We start from the raw sequence: 21383 nt of genomic DNA, 5'->3' as shown, positions 1-21383 counted from the left end.
TTTTTCCCAGAAATTAAACCTTAAGTGCTGGAAAAATAACAAAACAAAAAACAAGCAAGCAAGTAGGATATGAATAAAGAGCTTGCTGACATCAACTGTTACATCCAAGACTTTCACTGCATGGTTGGGAAATTATTTTCCCAGTGAGTCTCTGAATTTTATATCCAAGCCCAATTAAAAACAATAATGTAATATAAAAATAAAATTTCATAATATATTCCATGAATAACATTTTTTTTTAAAAGTGATGCTTGAAAATGTGGCACACAAAGAACCATGGGCACTCTAGATTTAAATAACAATGATACAGCATAACATGTAATGCTACAATAAATTGCCTATTTTTGGTATCATGCTTTTATGATATATCAGAATCCGATTTTTACACTGCAAAAAATGCCTTTCCCTCGTTTCCAGCCAAAATATCTAAAAAATCTTAAATCAAGAAGGATTTTCTAAACAAGTAAACATTATTGTCTTGTTTTCAGAAAAAAAGAAGTTCAAATTAATTAAGCAAAATAATCTGCCAATGGGGTAAGAAAAATAATCTCATTGTATGCTAGAAATTCAATTATTTAGCTTGTTTTAAGCAAAAACTCACTTAATTTTGACTTCTTTTCTGAAAACAAGACAATAATTTTTACTTGTCTAGAAAATCCTTTTTGATTTAAGAATTTTTAAATATTTTGGCTGGAAACAAGATAACAAATCTAAGTAAGAAAAACATTTTTTGCAGTGTATTCCCACACTGTAAAAAAAAATGTTGAATCAACTTAAAATAATTGTTACCTGGCTGCCTTATAATTTTAAGTTCAGTCAACTCAAAAAAGTTTAGTCAACTTAAAATGTTAAGTAAAAATGCCTTTCTTCTTGTTTCCAACGAAAATATCTAAAAAATCTTAAATCAAGAAGGATTTTCTAGACAAGTAAACATTATTGTCTTGTTTTCAGAAAAAAATAAGTTAAAATTAAGTTTGTTTTTGCTTGAAACAAGCAAAATAATCTGCCAATGGGGTAAGCCACATAATCTCATTGTCTGCCTGAAATACAATTAATTTGCTTGTTTTAAGCAAAAACTCACTTAATTTTGACTTCTTTATTCTGAAAACAAGACAATAATTTTTACTTGTCTAGAAAATCCTTCTTGATTTAAGAATTTTTAAATATTTTGGCTGGAAACAAGATAAAAAAATCTAAGTAAGAAAAGCATTTTTTGCAGTGTATTTCCACACTGTAAAAAACAATTTGTTGAATCAACTTAAAATAATTTGTTACCTGGCTGCCTTATAATTTTAAATTCAGTCAACTCACAAAAGTTTAGTCAGTTTAAGTGTCAACTTAGATATTTAAATTGATTCAACTTAAAATTTTAAGGCAGCAGGGTAAATTATTTTAAGTTTACTGAACAAATTGTGTTTTTTTTTTTTTACAATGCATATATCTGATATTTCATCCTTTAAATTCACAGGATAATTTCAAGTCTATATGCTGTATTCAGATGCTACATAAATTAAAGCAAATAACTGATCTAAAATTAGATTGTTTGCATGAAGGCCATGCAGTTAGGGCATCAGTAGTGATGATGGCCAACTAGTGCTGGAGTAAACACTGTTTGCATAATATAATATAGTGATTAGGTGTGGATGAGTGCTACAGCTCTACAACTGGACTGTCTGTTGCTGCTAAAAACCTCCCAAAGAAAGTTACAAGTGGTTGAATTGTTGGAAAAGAATAACCCCAGTGCAGATCCAGATAATCCACATTATTTAGTTTGTGCATGTGTGTGTGCATATATGAAGTCAGGTCTGTTCTGTTGTGGACAGTGAACAGTCTGATCACAGTGCTCAGTGGCTACGTGTCTTCATCAAGCTTAAGAAGTCTGGAGTGTTCACACCTTATTGTCAAACATGAGTTGAGTGCCTACCAGTCTTACCAGTGAAAATGTTTGGCATCAAAAACAAGAAACAGTACAGATTGTGTTGCTTTGCCTAAAAATAATATATAGTGCACACCATCTGTAAACAAAAAGACAATGAAAAATACACTTGTAACAAATGTTATTTGTAATGCTGAAAAGATGAGGGAAAAAAAATCTAACCTTTCAGTAAAGTTATTTAACCCCTTAAATATTAGTAGTGGTAGATTACAATTGGCAAACCAAGTCATTTAATTGCTATTACACTCTTAAAAATATAATTTTATTGGTGTTGATGGTTCCACACTGCAAAAATGTGTTTCTTACTTAGATTTTTTATTTTGTTTCCAGCCAAAATATCTCAAAATTCTTAAATCAAGAAGGATTTTCTAGACAAGTAAAAATTATTTTCTCGTTTTCAGAAAAAAAAAAAAACAAGTGAAAATTAAGCTTGTGCTTAGAACAAGCTAAATAATCTGCCAATGAGGTAAGCAAAAAAAATCTTATTTCAAACAGAAAACAAGATTATTTTTCTTACCCCATTGGCAGATTATTTTACTTGTTTCAAGCAAAAATGCACTTAATTTAGATTTAAAAAAAATAATTTTTACTTGTCTAGAAAGTCCTTCTTGGTTTAAGCATTTTTAGATATTTTGGCTGGAAACAAGACATAAAATCTAAGTAAGAAAAGCATTTTGCAGTGTTCGAATGCATAAAAGGTTCTTTATATTTGAAAATGGTTCTTTTTAGGAACCGTTCACTGAAAGGTTCTTTGGAGAAGCAAAAATGGTTCTTCTATGGCATCACTGCAAAAACACCTTTTTTGGAACCTTTATTTTTAAGAGTGTAATTCTCATTTAGATTTTATCCTTTATACATTTTTCTTACTAAAGTTTTCTGCAGCTCATGAGTTGTGAGTTGTAAAGCAGTACACACCAAAATATAAGCCTTATTTAGCATGGGGAGAAAACATAGTAAAATAAGTACTTAAAAGGTTTTAGAGGTGACACAAACACAATGTGTGGGCCGTTGGAAACATGACAAATGGATGCACTTGGTCACTAATCAAGTCCTCAGATCCCACTGCAAAGCCCAACGTATGCATCAGTTACTTTAGTATACTTTAGCTGTCTGTGCTTATGACCATATGTATGCATAGAAGTATACTTTGGGCTTAAGTTATATACTCTGGACATAACGGCCTCAGTCTACCTAAAACAACATTCATTTTTGGGCTGCCAAAGTTAGTGCTTAAAACCATTCAGTTTGAATATGCTAAAATATTTTATTCTGTTTTAATATCTTCTTGACAAGTACAACAAGTAGTCCTGTTTTTAGTAATAAGAAAACATCTGGTAACACTTTACAACAAGGTTGTATTAGTTAATGCCAATAATGCATTAACTAACATGGAATAATGAGCAGTATATTTATTCATCAGTTGTAGAAAATACTGCTAATTGTTATTTAATTAAAGTAACTAGTAAAGTAATGTATTATTTGATTTATTGATTGAAAGCTCTCCTGTCCCCATGATGATGGGAAATCTGGACCGTAGAATAAATGTGAACATGCATTCTCAGTCACACACACCAAAAAAAAAAAAAAAAAAAAAAACGATTCAGTATTTAATCCCATTTTATTAACCGGGGTCTTAGCTGCTAACCTTCAATGACTCAATTAAACCATTCTAATAAGCAAAAAATACTCAAAATAAACTAACATTTGTTCTTCTTTTGTTTTTGTTTTTATTGCTGAAGAGTGTTGAACTTTCTTCTTCTGCATTCTACTTTACAGACTTGAATTTACTTTTCCTTCAGCCTGAGGATTTTGGTGTGAAAGTTATTTTACATTTGTCAAAATTGTAACTTTTTATATTAAAAAACAAACAATCAAGCCATGGCGGATTTAAAAAGTAATGCAAAAGTAATGCAAAAGTAATGTAACGCTTTACTTAGAAAGTAATGTAAATAATTACTTTTTTAGGGAGTAACGTAATATTGTAATGCATTACTTTTAAAAATAACTTTCCCAAAAATGTAACTTTTTATATTAAAAAACAAACAATCAAGCCCTGCCCAGATTTAAAAAGTAATGCAAAAGTAACATAACGCTTTACTATTCATAAAAAGTAACTAAGTAATGTAATTAGTTACTTTTCTAGGGAGTAGCGCAATATTGTAATGCATTACTTTTAAAAGTAACATTTTCCTCAACACTGTTTATTAGTAAAGGTTGAAATGAACTTCAACTAAGATTAATTAATAATTCTTTAGAAGTAATTTTCAGTCATTTAGAAGTTAGTTCATGTTAACTAAATAATGAACCTTATTGTAAAGTGTTAGCAAATATCTTTGCATCCAAATCTTTTGTTTTCTTCCTTAATAAAAAATGTCGAATTATTACCTACAAAGCATATCACAAGATTAATTGTGAATAATTATTTTAATCTAATCTGACAGCCTTTATCTACATTTTACTTCACTGAAAGGTTAGATTTTTAGGTCACAAAAAAAAAATTATAGTAAAAAAATTAAAACAGAAATTATTGCTTTTTTGCTCATAAGGGTTTAGAAAAAAGTTGTCACACGCTAATGGTGAATAACGCAAATGTTAATATTACGCATAAAATCTCCTCTGTGCATATGACGTTATTAGGAGGAAGCTCAGGGTTCGTATGACACAGAGGTGTGCGATGCATACGGAAACAAAACCAATCTTGCTGCAGCGCTGCAAACGTGTACATCTAGAGCCCCACAGTGATTTGAAAGTATGTCCAATGTACTGTATCCCACTGAAAACATTGAAACTGCACAAATTGTAACCCTTGAGCCTAGTATATCTCAGGCAAGACAGGACTTCACAGCTCATTTGCTACACAATTATACCTTTACAATATACAAGACGCATACTATTGGACTGAACAAGAATTCAGGAGCAAGTATTGAGACAGCAGCATATTCATCGCATAGGTTGTTGTCATTTTTTGGCTGTGGAAAAGAACACACGCACACAGAGAGTACATTCACATCATATTTGAGTGCATATTATTTATAATACCAGTACGAGAGGGTCGGACTCCTCCTGGTGGGAAACCTTTTCAGTAGTAGTGTGTTCTGGACTCGCTTGGAAGACTAAATTTCAGGAAACTCTTGCTGGATTCGACTACAACTAGCTTTTTGCGTCCCGTGTGCCCCCAAACCATATCCAGTGGGCCAAAGTCCTTCCCCCCACCTTTTTTTCAGCCCTTGCGGTACAACAGTATTTTCTCACCTCATAATTGCTTGCAGTCAGTGCTGTATGTAAAGGCAGGCCATGCGACAGCACTTTCACATGCTGATATTGAGATTACAGGAAGCACTTCTCAAATGCTTGCTTTTTTTCATTGTTTGGTTTCGTTTTATAAGAAATCATGCCTCTAGCCTCTAGTGTTTGTTTTGCTTGTTACAAAAAGTCCTAAAATCTCTTTTCGTAGTCGATATCCATCGCCTATTGCCAGCGCTCTACTTCACTTTTCTTCTTTATTTGATGGCCATCATGTGTCAGTGAAGGATGGTTTGGGTGTAGGTGTCAAGTCCTAGGTTGGAAAAATAGAAAGGAAGGTTACAATGAATCTGCAATCTTACTGAATCATGATTTTAAAACTACAATAGCAGCTTGACATGGTTTATGTTTTGCAGCATGGTAGCTGTTTTTATTGCAAGTCCAAATTGACCTTCACTGTAAAAAACAAAACAATTTGTTGAGTCAATTTAAAATAATTTGTTACCCGACTGCCTTAAACATTTAAGATCAATCAACTCAAAAAAGTTTAGTCAACTTGAAATGTTAAGTTGTACTAAGTGAGTATTTGAGTTGATTCAACTTAAAATTTTAGTGCAGCTGGGTAACTTTTCTAGCTTTTAAGTTTAACAAACCATTTTTTACTTAGTACAACTTAACATTTCAAATTGACTAAACTAATTTGAGTTGACTGAACTTAAAATTTTAAGGCAGCAGGGTTACAAATTATTTTAAGTTGATTCAACAAATTGTGTTTTCTGTTTGTTTTTTACAGTGTACCAGCTTCTAAGAGTACAATTTACCAGGTTTACAATTTACAGACTGCCTTAAAATTTAAAGTTCATTCAAATTAAAAAATGTTTAGTCAACTTGAAATGTTCAGTTGTACTAAGTAAGTGTTTGAGTTGATTCAACTTAAAATTTTAGGGTAGCTGGGTAACTTTTCTAGCTTTTAAGTTTAACAAACCATTTTTTTTTGTTAGATCAACTCAAATATTTAAGTTGTCACTTAGTACAACTTAACATTTCAAATTGACTAAACTAATTTGAGTTGACTGAACTTACAAATTGTTAAGTCAACTTAAAATTATTTTTTACCCGGCTGCCTTAAACTTTTAAGTTCATTCAACTCAAAACTGTTTAGTCAACTTGAAATGTTCAGTTGTACTAAGTAAGTGTTTGAGTTGATTCAACTTAAAATTTTAGGGCAGCTGGGTAACTTTCCTAGCTTTTAAGTTTAACAAACCAATTTTTTGTTAGATCAACTCAAATATCTAAGTTGTCATTTAGTACAACTTAACATTTCAAGTTGACTAAACTAATTTGAGTTGACTGAACTTACAATTTGTTGAGTCAACTTAAAATGATTATCCGGCTGCCTTAAACTTTTAAGTTCATTCAACTCAAAAAAGTTTAGACAATTGACAGTTTAGATATTTGAGTTGATTCAACTTAAAATTTTAGGGCAGCTGGGTAACTTACCTAGCTTTTAAGTTTAACAAAACAATTTTTTTGTTATATATATATATATATATATATATATATATATATATATATATATATATATATATATTTATTTATTTATTTGTAAATATCTAAGTTGTCACTTAGTACAACTTAACATTTCAAGTTGACTAAACTAATTTGAGCTAACTGAAATTGAATTAAGGGTAACAAATTATTTTTAATTAGTTGGCTCAACAAATTGTGCTTTTTTATTTAATTTTTTTATTTAATTTTTTTTTTAAAGTGTACTAGCTCTTAACAGTAGTATTTGATCTTTCAGCTGGTAGTTTAATTGATCAACCATCTAGACCAGATAGTGACCATAAATGACCTTCCTATTCAAACTATACCTTAATATAAAAATAAATACAGCAAGCTTTTATACAGGTCTAAGTGACACCAGTTACCAGTTAACAAAACTTAAGGGAAAAGTTCACTTCCAGAACAAAACTTTACAGATAATGTGCTCACCCCTTGTCATGCAAGATATTCATGTCTTTCTTTCTTCAGTCATAAAGAAGTGATGTTTTTTTGAGGAAAACATTTCAGGATTTTTCTCCATATAGTGGACATCTATGGTGCCCCGAGTTTAAACTTCCAAAATGCTGTTTAAATGCGGCTTCAAACAATCCCAGCTGAAGAAGAAGGGTCTTATCTAGTGAAACGATTGGTTATTTATTATTTTTTAATTAGAATTTATATGCTATTTAAACTCAAATGCTTACCTTGTCTTGCACTGCCTGAACTCTGTTTTTTTTCTGGTTCAAGACAGTTAGGGTAAGTTGAAAAACTCCCATCTTATTTTCTCCCTCAACTTCAAAAATCATTTTTTAAATTCAGCCTACATCGCTGCAGACATTTCAACATTCCCTAACTGTCTTGAACCGGAAAAAACAGAGTTTATGTAAAGTCAAGAGAAGACAAGCATTTGAGGTTAAAAAGTATATAAATTGTAATAAAAAACTACTACTAATAATAATAATCTATCATTTGCTAGATAAAACCATTCTTCCTCATCTGGGATTATTTACAATCGCATTTTGGATCGTTTTAAGCTGCATTTAAACTGCATTTTGGAAGTTGAAACTTGGGACACCATAGAAGTCCACTATATGGAGAAAAATCGTGAAATGACAATTGATTTCCTCAAAAAACAGAATTTCTTTACGACTGAAGGAAGAAAGAAAGACATCTTTGATCACAAGGTGGTGGGTAAATTAGCTGTAAATTTTTGTTCTGGAAGTGAACTTCTTTAAAGGAATGTACAGGACCTCTGAAAATAAAATTGCCTGTAGGATAAAATATCTCAAAAGAACATCAAAATTGATGAAAAATGTGTGCTTTTAGCACTCTTAAAATAAAGGTTCCATATTCATGCTAAGAAAACAATGGTTCTTTTAATAACTGTGCACTGAAACTTCTTTGTGGAACCAAAAATTGTTATTTTATGGCATTGCATGCAAAATATACAAAAACATTACACAACATCTAACAAGAATCAGAAATGCTGCAATTTCAATTTTAGTATGATTCATATTCTTATTAGAGGACAGGAATGGGATCCTGTATACATTTCTACATAGGATGTTTTGGACCATGGGTAAAATGTCTAATCAAGAGTTATTCTGTAGCTAAAGGGGAGAGAGAGCACGCAACTGCTAACTGGACACTTTCATATATTAGCTGGAAATGGACAAGATGTCAGAGGAATTTAGGAGTTAATGCAGTGAGGTGAAACATGGGTTAAAAAAAAGTACAGCACCCAACAACATAATCGAAGGCACACCTTATACAAAATTAGTATCTGTATGCTTAAATAGTTCATTTTTATTTTAAAATCCAGCTTTGATTATCATAACCTACACATGCTCACTCAGCTGATATTTACTAGGCCCAGTTTACTTTCATTGTTCAATAAACGAACAGAGACTTTGTTCCTTTCAAATGCACTTAGCTGTAACTAAGCAGGTTATCAGTGTAGTTCTGGAACAGAATTTCTTATATTACTTATATTTGTCAGAACTAATATATTAAGCAAGTTGGATTTGATGGCCTTAATATTGCTTGATTATAATTCAATATTTAATTTCAAAATATAAATCTAAATTCACAACCTAAGGCTACCTGGTTCATTCTCAGGACCAATGCATTATCTCCTCATTTTATTTATTAAAATAGTTAAATATATATTATTTTATATCATATTAGTCATATTGTATCACATTCATTACCAAAAACAAAACCTTGCAATCTACCCAAATTCCACATTTATTGAAATAATAATATTTATATAAATAATAATGACTATAATTGAGTGATAATATAAACATTTCTATAGTTGTCTATTCTTAAGTATATCTATATCTGTTTATAAGTTTATGGATTCATAACATTTTAACTAATGTACGACTGTTCAAAAGTGTTTTTTTAATTATTTGATTCAGAAATGATGCATTAAATTGCTTAATGCAGAACAACTGTTTAATAATCAGAACTGTTGATATTAATCCAAAAAATTTTCCTGAGCAGCAAATCAGCATATTAAAATGATTTCTGGAGAATCATGTGACACTGAAGACTGGAGTAATGATGCTGAAAATTCAGCTTTGATCGCAGGAATAAATTACATTTTACAATAGATTTACATAGAAAACAGCTATTTTAAATCATAATAATATGTTACAGTATTATTCTTTTACTGCATTTTTATCAAACAAATAAAGCCTTGGTGAGCTTAAACTGATGGTTTACCCCAAAAAATGAACATTTCTGATATTTACTCAGTTGCTGGTAGCCTTTGACTTCCATAGTATTGGAAAAAACACTATTGAATCAATAGCTATCAGCAACTGTTAGTTACCAACTATTTTTAAAATGTCTTCCTTTGTGTTCAACAGAAGAAAGACATTCATACAGCTCTGGAACAACATAAGGTTGAGCAAATAATAGCAATTCTTAAATTTTTTGGATGTACTATCCCTTTAAGAGGCTTTCAGAAACATTAAAAAACTCCACAAACATTTGTAGTACTTTAAAATTAGGCTTAAGAACGATAACTATCGGTACTTAGAAAGGCTCTATACTCTTAAAAATAAAGGTTCCAAAAGTTTTTGCAGTGATGCCATAGAAGAACCAATTTTTGGTTCCCAAAAGAACCTTTCAGTGAACAGTTCCTAAAAAAAAAAAATAAAAATCTAAAGAACCTTCTTCAACTATAAAGAACCTTTTCTGCATTTGAAAGGTTCCAAGTATGTTTAAGGTTCTTCATGGAATAATCAATGATAATAAAGGACCTTTATTTTTAAGAGTGTAACTGCACTGCAAAAAATGCTTTTCTAGCTTAGATTTTTTTGTCTTGTTTCCAACCAAAATATCTAAAAATTCTTAAATCAAGAAGGATTTTCTAGATGAGTAAAAATTATTGTCTTGTTTTCAGAAAAAAAAAGTCAAAATTGAGTACATTTTTGCTTGAAACAAGCAAAATAATCTGCCAATGGGGTAAGAAAAATAATCTTGTTTTCTGTTTGAAATAAGATTTTTTTTTCTTACCCCATTGGCAGATTTTTTGGCTTGTTCTAAGCAAAAGCTCACTTAATTTTGAGTTGTTTTTCTGAAAACAAGAAAATAATTTTTACTCGTCTAGAAAATCCTTCTTGATTTAAGAATTTTTTGATATTTTGGCTGGAATCAAGACAAAAAAATCTAAGGTAGAAAAGCATTTTTTTGCAGTATGCATATTTAGGATTGAGGCTAATAGCTAAAAAAAACTGGCAACTGAGAAATCCATTTTTTTTAATCACAAACAGTGTCTATAATACTTCAGGCCTGAGCTGGAAAAATATGATTTTTAAACTAAATCGCATTGGTTAGCAGGATTACATTAGCACAAAGTGCAGCAATGTCCTGTACCTGCAGGGAGAAGCGAGTCAGACTCACTGCTTTACTCTCCGCAGACTCGCACATTTGACTATTTGAGCACCTCCCCTCTTCACATCCACAACATCCGGCTACGGCGGAGAGCAGGTGGGGCGGGAGAGGAGAGGAGAGGACAGCGGCATCCAGAAGAGGACAGAGAAATGAAGGGACGGGAGTGTGAATGAGTGGAAACAAGGAGCAACGAAACAGATGGAGAGGGCAAAGTGAAACAATTAGGTGAGGTGTTAATGAAAAAGAGATCATGTTCAATAAGCAGAACATGCAATAACACACACAAAATAAGAAGACAGCATGGAGAAGATAATGCCAAAAAGACACGGTTCAGGGGGAAATAAATGGGAAAGGATGAAGAGAGAGAAAAGCAAATAGCATCAGAAAAGGCCAACACAGAAGGACACATTCACAGTCTGGGAAAAGAGAAGTTTAATTCAAGTCGAGCATATACAGGGAAATTTGACATCGACCATAGAGAAATGAATGATAATGAACATAAAATGAAGTTATCAATGAGGGTTAACTGGGACACCCATAAAGAGGAATCACGTATGAACCGAACCAGTGATGTTATTTCCTTTACCAGATCTACAAGTCTCATTCCTCAAAGTCACAAGCAGCACACATGGCTTTGTTCAGAATTAATACTTTTGCATTGCTCACCACATGCTCTACACTAAACACTGCATAGTGCTTACACTGTAAAAAGTGTTCAACTGCATGTTACACTGCAAAAAATGCTTTTCTAGCTTAGATTTTTTGTCTTGATTCCAGCCAAAATATCAACAAATTCTTAAATCAAGAAGGATTTTCTAGACGAATAAAAATTATTTTCTTGTTTTCAGAAAAACACCTCAAAATTAAGTGAGCTTTTGCTTAGAACAAGCCAAAAAATCTGCCAATGGGGTAAGAAAAAAAATCTTATTTCAAACAGAGAACAAGATTATTTTTCTTACCCCATTGGCAGAATATTTTGCTTGTTTCAAGCAAAAATGTACTTAATTTTGACTGTTTTTTCTGAAAACAAGACAATAATTTTTACTCGTCTAGAAAATCCTTCTTGATTTAAGAATTTTTAGATATTTTGGCTGGAAACAAGACAAAAAATCTAAGCTAGAAAAACATTTTTTGCAGTGTACCTACCTATTCACCGCAAAAAATGCTTTTCTTACTTAGATTTTTTGTTTTGTTTTTAGCCAAAATATCTACAAATTCTTAAATCAAAAAAGCAAAAATTATTTTCTGGTTTTCAGAAAAACTAGTCAAAATTAAGTTAGAACAAGCAAAATAATCTGCCAATGGGATAAGCAAAAATAATCTTATTTCAAACAGAAAACAAGATTATTTTTCTTACCCCATTGGCAGATTATTTTGCTTGTTTCAATCAAAAACGCACTTAATTTTGAGTTTTTTTCTGAAGACAAGATCATTTTTTCTTGTATAGAAAATCCTTCTTGATTTAAGAATTTTTAGATATTTTGGCTGGAAACAACAGAAAATCTGAGTAAGAAAAAACATTTTTTTGTTGCCACCTTCAACAAAAAATGGTTTTGTTGATATAAATGTATGTAGGTTGATTTAGTGATGTTGCATACTATTTATGACTTGAATGAAATCAGTTACTTTAGATGTTACCATTTTTCAGAGTATTTAAAAAATAGTATGTGAAACAATATGCAGTATTTAGTGCTTTAAACAGTAGTATGCAATACACACTGCAAAAAATGCCTTTCTTACTTAGATTTTTTTTGTCTTGTTTCCAGCCAAAATATCCCAAAATTCTTAAATCAAAAATTCTTAAGTTTAAGTTAGAACAAGCAAAATAATCTGCCAATGGGATACGCAAAAAAAAAATCTTATTTCAAACAGAAAACAAGATTATTTTTCTTACCCCATTGGCAGATTATTTCACTTGTTTCAAGCAAAAACACACTTAATTTTGACTTGTCTTTTCTTAAAACAAGACAATAATTTTTACTTGTCTAGAAAATCCTTCTTGATTTAAGAATTTTTAGATGTTTTGGCTGGAAACAACACAAAAAATCTAAGTAAGAAAAGCATTTTTTTTGCAGTGCAGGACCTCAGTAGGTTTCATTTAGCAAGCAATTTCAAGTTATGTTCTTGGAAATGAATTCAAATGAAATTAATAGTACAATCATTACATTTAATGTAAATAAAATAATCCAACTTTGGGTTGATGATTTTGGAAATGGATATTTCTGTATACTGCAGATGTAATAGGTCAGTATTCCATGCATACAGCTAGTTTGCACAGTACATACAGCATACTGCAAAAAATAATAGTATGAGTACTATTATGAGTATGAGTACTCCCTTTAAGAGAGTGCTCCTAATCTCAGCTTGTTACCTGTATAAAAGACACATGGAAGCCAGAAATCTTGCTGATTGATAGGGGATCAAATACTTATTCTACTCATTAAAATGCAAATCAATTTATAACATTTTTGAAATGCAATTTTCTGGATTTTTTGTTGTTATTCTGTTTCTCACGGTTCAAATGAACCTAACATTAAAATTATAGACAAAATCAGCAGGGGATCAAAAATTGTTTTCTCTCTGTAGTAAATGAGAATGGATTAGGCCTCCAAAATGCAATGTTCAGATATTTTTCCCCAAATCACACTGAATATTGTTAATTCTGGTTCTGACCGATTCCTCTTTTTGGGACGGAAAGAAAATCAGGAAATGAAAAAAGTGCCCAAGAAAAAGTACAACAGCGATGCACCGGGGTGAAAGTAAGCACTGAACTCTAATGATATGATTACTAAAAACTCAAATTTATTAAAGATTCTAAGTTTAAAGCATATCTATACAGGCTTACAAGCTTCTCACAATATCCAAAGCATGTTCAGTAACTTGAAACATATTTCAAGTTATTTTTCCATACAAATGCTCTTTTCCTCATTAACCTGGAGAACTCTTGTTGCATTTCCTAAAGTTGAAGTGTTTAACTTCCTTTAAGGGATTCATGGTGCATTCTTGCAGACACATTATAATCTTCAGGCTGCTTTTATAGGCTGCATCTTCTATAAGATCTAGAATGCATAAAAAAAAAAAAAGAAAAAGAAAAGAAAGGAAAAACTTTGGTGTTTCCTGGTCTAGGCCTTAACTATATTAATGCATCTAGCATATTCTCCTTCAAACCACCACATCCTGTCAGTCCTGGTGTAACAAGCCCAGCTAACTCAAAAGCCCACCTTGCTGTCACGGCCCAGGACGGCATAGCTCATGTACTGTTCTCCATCAACGTCTGGCTCATTGATATCCTGCGGCAGACCCTCTATGATCAGCTCCTGACCCCCTTCCTCCCCTTTTCCTCTCCGGACCACCTTCCTCACAATCTACGTCACGGATGGGTGAGATCATTGACAGTTGGTGGATGGGTGGAGGGTGCATGAGAAGGAACCAAGGAGAAGATGAGAAACAATGTAAGAAACATGCAAAAGTAATGTCTTGGGATGTTTGACAGAAAGGAAACATGTACTTTAGAAAAGCATTTGAAGTCAACATGAAATTGCGCAAACCATTTAAACTCCATAAGTTGAAGGTCAAGTTCACCCTCAATAGCTTCTCAGCATAATACTGCCTTTTTTGGCACATTTAAAGTGCTTAAATATGCTTATAATGCATAAAATGTTGGATTTGGATTACACAGTTTTAACATATTTGTCATTCATACATGAATAAAACAGGTCAGATTTGCGTAATATTTCTAATAACCTTAATGTGTTTTTCACAATATGCAGGTTTAGCCATATTTGTCATCAATAAATCCTACATATAATCAATTTGTGTCAATCAAACTGAATATTATTTGTCCCTCAGCTGTTCATACTTTTTACCTGAATAAGTCTAAGTGTTTTCACAATGAACAGATTTATATGGAAGCCTCTTTCCACCACTGAATAAAAAATGAAAAAGGTAAATGCAACTTTTTATCTCAGAACTTTGAGATATAAACTCGCAATTGTGTGTTTTAAAATCAGAATTGTGAGAATTTTAAGGAAAAAAAGACTGATATGTTCTCAGAATTGCAAGTTTATATCCAACAATTCTTACTTTTTCCGAAATCTGAGATATAAATTTGCAATTGTGAGAACAAATGTCAGAATTTTAAGGAAAAAAAGACTGGCATGTTTTTAGAATTGCAAGTTTTTATCTCACAATTGTAACTTTATAACATGCAACTGCGAGATATAAACTCGCTATTCTAAGAAAAAAAGTCAGAATTGTGAGTTTATATCAATCCTAACTCACTATTGCAAGTTTATATCACAATTCTGAGAAAAAAAGCCAGAACTGTCATATATAAACTCACAGTTGTGAGTTATAAAGTCAGAATTGCACGGTAAAAACTTCACAAAAAGTCACAATTGCGAGATATAAATTTGTTATTCTGAGAAAAAAAGACAGAATTGTGAGTTTGTATTGCGCAATTCTGACTTTATAACTCGCAACTGCAAATTTATATCTCACAATTCTGAGAAAAACTGTAAAAATTGCAAGGAAAAAAATAAAAAAGTGTGAGATTTAAACACAGCTGGAAGTTATAAAGTCAGAATTGCAAGACATAAACTAACAATTCTGAGAAAAAAAAAGTCAATTGCGAAATATAATCTTGCTATTCTGAGAAAAAAGTCTGAATTCTGAGATAAAAAGTTGCAACCTTTTTTTTTAATTCAGTGGGGGAAATGAGCTTCCACAAATTTATGCTGATTCTTAGCAATAATACATTTTATTATTAAACTATTTAAAAACAGATGCAAATAGTAATAACCTATGCTGTGATTTTTTCATTTATGACTGGCAAATACACAGTACACTAAGCATTAACTAGTTTTCAGAAATGGAAATTGGCTGTATGTAGAATTCAGAAACTGATGTAATTAGCGACACTGGTGGCCATTAAGTGAACTGCAGCAAATTATTTATGTACACATAACGTAAAAGAGCTTGTGATTCAAAGCTAAGAAGTAAAATTAGGTTGGAAACACCTTTGCAGCAATATACTGTTTAATGAATACAGAGAGTGACATTTAAATAAATATGTTAATATATGATGCGTGCTTTCCTACAACAAAAACAAAAATGGCAGCGATGAGAAAGCAGCAGTTAGGAAAGCATCTGATCATAGCCATGTGGATATGTTTGCAGTGGCTCTGCAATTCATCATATCGACAGATGAGGTATTGAGTTACACTTTTATGATCATTTGATAATGAAGTATATTTGAGAATATATGGACTATGCTTTTCTCACTTAGATTTTTTGTCTTGTTTCCAGCCAAAATATCTAAAAATTCTTAAATCAAGAAGGATTTTCTAAACAAGTAAAAAATATTTTCTTGTTTTCAGAAAAAAACAAGTCAAAATTAAGTGAGTTTTTGCTAAGAACAAGCAAAATAATCTGCCAATGGGGTAAGCAAAAAATTATTTCAAACAGAAAACAAGATTATTTTTCTTACCCCATTGGCAGATGATTTTGTTGTTTCAAGCAAAAACACACTTAATTTTGACAATAATTTTTACTTGTCTAGAAAATCCTTCTTGATTTAAGAATTAGTATTTATTTTGGCTGAAAACAAGACAAAAATTTAAGTAAGAAAATTGCCTTCTTTGCAGTTTGTGTGACTATAGTTTGAATAATTCACTTTCCATGGCAAAACACATTGACATTACAGTACAGAATAGCTCTTTCTGCATTAACCTGAACATTGTACAAGCATTTGTTTGTTTCATGTGTCATTGAATAGAAGAGAGGCTCTCTGGAGCGCGTGTAAACGTCACATCTTTTTGATTTTCCTGGCAAAAACTGTTATAAATCATTCACACACTGCAAAAAATGCTTTTCTAGCTTAGATTTTTTGTCTTGTTTCCAGCCAAAATATCTAAAAATTCTTAAATCAAGAAGGATTTTCTATATGAGTAAAAATTATTGTCTTGTTTTCAGAAAAAAAAATCAAAATTAAGTACATTTTTGCTTGAAACAAGCAAAATAATCTGCCAATGGGGTAAGAAAAATAATCTTGTTTTCTGTTTGAAATAAGATTTTTTTTCTTACCCCATTGGCAGATTTTTTGGCTTGTTCTAAGCAAAAGCTCACTTAATTTTGAGTTGTTTTTCTGAAAACAAGAAAATAATTTTTACTCGTCTAGAAAATCCTTCTTGATTTAAGAATTTTTTGATATTTTGGCTGGAATCAAGACAAAAAATCTAAGGTAGAAAAGCATTTTTTGCAGTGCATAAAAATCAGTCTACAGGCTTTTATAGAGAATCCAGAAAGTTGTAACAAGCTGTTAAAAACACATGATACAAATGATTAACCTTAATAACCTTTACTAAATTTACAATGTTAATAAGTCTGTGAAAAGGTTACTATTTTTGCCTGTGCCATCTTGGATGGATTTCTTTCACATTTTTACGTTTGTCGAGATGTATTCTGGGAATGTCTTCTCCAAAAACGATACATGAGATGTTTCCTTAGACTGTGGTCTAAATGAGGGAGCCTACTTTTTGGCACAGCTGTTACATCAGCTGAAATGCTGTCTACGTGGGAAGCTCATTAAGCTTTGGAACAGAGCACCAACCCCGACCATTTTCATTTGCAAAGCTTAACAAAATGATTTCTGGGATGTATTTGAAATGCATTCACATGCTAATGCATGGCAAAAGAAGCGGGATGAGACTGCTGACCTTTTTGGTGACGATGTTGCCATGCTCATCTGTAAATTGCTCCTCGCTCACTTGCTGTCCTGGAAGATCCTCTGCCTCATCACCCTAGATGAGATATGACAAAAGCAACTTAAAAAGGCGACATGGTCCTTTGTGTGCTTCACTCACTCTTTGATTTGACAGGCTCACGGTCATCCTGCGCCTAGTTAAAAAATGTTGACTAAAGGTAAAAAAAGATCCATATTTAAAATCCAGCTGTAAAATTAGCAGTGTAGCTCTACTCTACTACCACGCTCATGTGCAATCTTGAGAAAGTGTGCATCAGCTGTCTGCAGGTCAGGTCAGATAGCAACACCTACTGCCTCTCTCTGATTGGATGATGATCTGAAAGTTCTCAGGTTTCAGATTTCACACCTTCACTGCTTCAAGCTGCTGTTAAGGAGATTATAATGCACATTTGAAATGAACTAATATGCATCATCAGATTTATTTCTCAATGCACCACTAGAATGCAGGAGATCTTGAGCATCTTTAAAAACAGCTGCAATTTACATACTTGAAAACAAAATAATTCCAAATAAAACACTGACAAACCACTCATGCAGAAGGTAAAGCTGTGATACAGAGGTCCATGTGTCTATCATGGGAAGAGTACATCACTGTTTACCAGCTGGTATTGTTTATTTGTGATGCAGGGTGATAGAAATGCCAATACCAGATTAAAATAATGAAAAAATGCATTCATTAAATGCATAAAATGAAAGCAATGCAAATGTGAAAAAATTAGACAAAATAAGTCATTCATTATATTTACTAGGGCATCTATTAAGTATTTTACCTATGTTACTGTATTATCTTTTAAGTATCTGGAATAAATATGTTTTATTTTAGGAAAATGTAACTTTTTATTCCATTATATTTCATAAAAAAATATTGTTCTTTCCCTCAAACTGAAGAAACTGACTTATTCTTTTGAATAAACCAGTTGATTTTTTTTTTTTTTTTTTGCAAAACAACAATGAATGATTCATCCAGGAAACTAATCTTATAGCAGCTATTGATATAAATCAATTGCATTCTTTCTAAAATGTTAACAAATTTTGCACATCCATTTGTATATACAGTAGTCACCACATTTACACATTTTGTTTTTCTTCATTTTTTTTCACATACTAAGGTTATATTTTTATTTTACTTGTTTGGACACTTGAATTATCGGTAACTTAATTAGATATTTTAATATACTGAGGTTTAGTGTTTTGACAGTGTATGTTTTGGTAGTAAAATCACTTTTTTGCTTATTTGCAGATCAATACATAAGTGTCTTCTTCCATAAGTCTTCCATTGCAAAATAAGTAAATATTGTTCATCAATCAGTACATTTTAATTTTAATACTTAAGTACGATTAAAATCAAGTACTTTTTGTTCTTTTACTCAAGTTAAATTAAAAAGGAGAACTTTTGCTTTCGACAATTTTTCTTAGATCTTTTGAAATATAAGAGGCTATTGTGTTACTAAAAATATATATACCAAAAGTTTTAGACCTTTATTGACAGGTTTTAAAGGAGACAAAGCACCACATATGATTATATATCCTATATTGCGGTGCTATGTCTCCTTAAAACTTGTTGAAAGGTCTGAAACTTTTTTCTTTTGCTGCAAAGTACTAAAGTTATTAGTGAACATCAAGAAACATATTTTTAAAAAGGGCAACACTTTGGTTTAGGGACCAATTCTCACTATTAACCAGTCGCTTATTAGCATGCATATTACTAGAATATATATAGAATATAGCTGATTATTAGTACTTGTAAAGCACATATTAATGCCTTATACTGCATGACTATATTTACATCCCTTGATCCTGCCCCATACCTAAACTTAACCCTTACTGACTATTAATAAACAGCATTAGGAGCTTGAGGCAAAAGTCATGGTTATTACTTAGGTAATAGTGAAAATTGGCCCCTAAACTAAAATCTGACCCAAAAGCTTTTCATGACCCCTTTAAAAGGTTCTTCAGGAGTGTCCTTCAGGAGGTCAGCACAGCAGACAGGAATCTTTTATACAATGTATAAAACCAACCAAATGTATAAAGTGGTTAATATATATGAAATATGTGTCATTTCATATACACTCTTAAAAATAAATCTGCTTTAAAAGGTTCTTCACAGCGATGCCACAGAAAGACTAACCATTCAGTTAAAGGTTCTTTAAAGAACCATCTCTTTCTTACCTTCTTATAATCTGAAGACCTTATTTTGCCACAAAGGACCTTTTGTGAAACAGAAAGGTTCTTCAGATGTTAAAGGTTCCTTATGGAACCATTTAGACTAAAAGGGTTCTTGGGATCGGGAAGCACCATTATTTTTAAGAGTGTACCACAGGAATTCAACATATGCCAATGATTGCACTAATCTCAAACACACTTGTAACCTGTAACATACTTGTAAAACAAGTGTTTAGTGCCACATCATTCACAATATTGTTCTACACACGGAAAAAATGCTTTTCTTACTTTTTTTTGTCTTGTTTCCAGCCAAAATGTCTACAAATTCTTATTTTCTTGTTTTCAGAAGATTTTCATCAAAATTAAGTGCTTGAAATTAGCAAAATAATCTGCCAATTGGGTAAGAAAAATAATCTTGTTTTCTGTTTAAAATAAGATTATTTTTCTTTCCTGATTGGCAAATTATTGTGCTTGTTCTAAGCAAGAACATACTTAATTTTGACTTGTTTTGAAGAGAAAAAAATATTTTTTACTTGTCTAGAAAATCCTTCTTGATTTAATTATTATTATTTTTTTTAGATATTTTGACTGGAAACAAGACAAAAAATCTAAGTAAGAAAAGCATTTTTTCTTTCTTAGATTTTTTTGTCTCGTTTCCAGTCAAAATATCTAAACATTCTTAAATCAAGAAGGATTTTATAGACAAGTAAAAATTATTTTCTTGTCTTCAAAACAAGTCAAAATTAAGTATGTTTTTGCTCGAAACAAGCAAAATAATATGCCAATTGGGTAAGAAAAATAATCCTGTTTTCTGTTTGAAACAAGATTATTTTTCTTACCTGATTGGCAGACTACTTTGCTTGTTCTAAGCAAAGCTGTAAACACACATACTTAATTTTGACTTGTTTTTTCTGAAAACAAGAAAATAATTTTAACTTCTTGATTTAAGAATTTTTCGATATTTTGGCTGGAAACAAGACAAAAAAATCTAAGCAAGAAAAGCATTTTTTGCAGTGTGTTTTTACAGGCCGCTGGCATTTCATGCTTGTTTGCAGGAGTGCACTCAAATGAGGTCAAATGAAACTGAAACCAACCACCCAAGTATGACTGTAATCCCCTAGATTTACAACCTTACACATATTACTACATCTGAAGTCTCTGTTATCTCTCCTTTATGGCAGTGTCTTTTAGAAATATTCCAGATTAAATATCGACAACAGTCGTCGGTACCTTCAGTATAACTCTGCGGCGCACCACTCGAGTGGTGACGTTTTCCTCTTCATCAGGCACACCTTCATTCTCACCCAGCTCACGATCCAGTTGAATGTGAATGTAGGCCAACACTGATCGGACAGAGCTGCTGGCAATATGCAAGACGTTCTGGCAGCTTATGACCATGAAAGCCAACAGCACGAAGCTGAACAGCAGCTCAGTCACCATCGCCCACATCGTGTGACGGTCGCTGTCTCACAAGCTCTCAGAAACACAAGTAAGCTGAGGTCCAGAGATATGGGGAAGGATGTTGTCTTCCCCTAGTTTCCCCTAGGCTTCCACTCTTTCCACAGCTTTCATTTGAAGAAAGCAGGCAATTCTTAATCCAAGCCTATTCCTTCCTCGGTCATTTCTCCATTCAGCTGTGTTGGGAATGTGGTTGGCTTTAGCTTCCTTTTTTGACTGCACTCTCTCTCTCTGCCTTCCAAAAACATCTCCCTTCTGTTCAGTGTCTGATTGCACATGTGATCTGTATGCTTTAAATACCCACAATGTGAGGACAACTCTTGTTGTGGCTCTTAGTTAGTGAGTGAACGAACAGCTGCTAACATTTCA

At 32.0% G+C, this 21383-nt stretch overlaps 1 protein-coding gene across 2 annotated transcripts in view; it reads right to left on the bottom strand.

The window, feature by feature from the left end:
• Positions 1-4875: 4875 nt before the first annotated feature.
• The window catches only part of ank1a (ankyrin 1, erythrocytic a), an 84644-nt gene continuing 68136 nt past the window's right edge, over positions 4876-21383 (bottom strand). The window contains exons 1-5 of one of the 2 annotated variants that reach the window (XM_073839606.1): positions 20787-21253; positions 17347-17430; positions 13852-13995; positions 10613-10710; positions 4876-5492 (exon numbers count right to left, since the gene is read on the bottom strand). In XM_073839606.1, the coding sequence (XP_073695707.1) occupies positions 10636-10710; positions 13852-13995; positions 17347-17430; positions 20787-21005 (522 nt within the window). In that variant the 5' untranslated portion in view covers positions 21006-21253 and the 3' untranslated portion in view covers positions 4876-5492; positions 10613-10635. Of the gene's footprint in view, positions 5493-10612; positions 10711-13851; positions 13996-17346; positions 17431-20786; positions 21254-21383 lie in introns of those variants that run through there. The other variant, XM_073839607.1, reaches the window with a different exon arrangement.

This window comes from Garra rufa, chromosome 5 (genome assembly GCF_049309525.1).
Source record: "Garra rufa chromosome 5, GarRuf1.0, whole genome shotgun sequence".
Taxonomy (NCBI): Eukaryota; Metazoa; Chordata; class Actinopteri; order Cypriniformes; family Cyprinidae; genus Garra; species Garra rufa.
The sequence above is the reverse complement of the archived record's forward strand: the minus strand, read 5'-3'. Positions and strand labels throughout refer to the sequence as shown.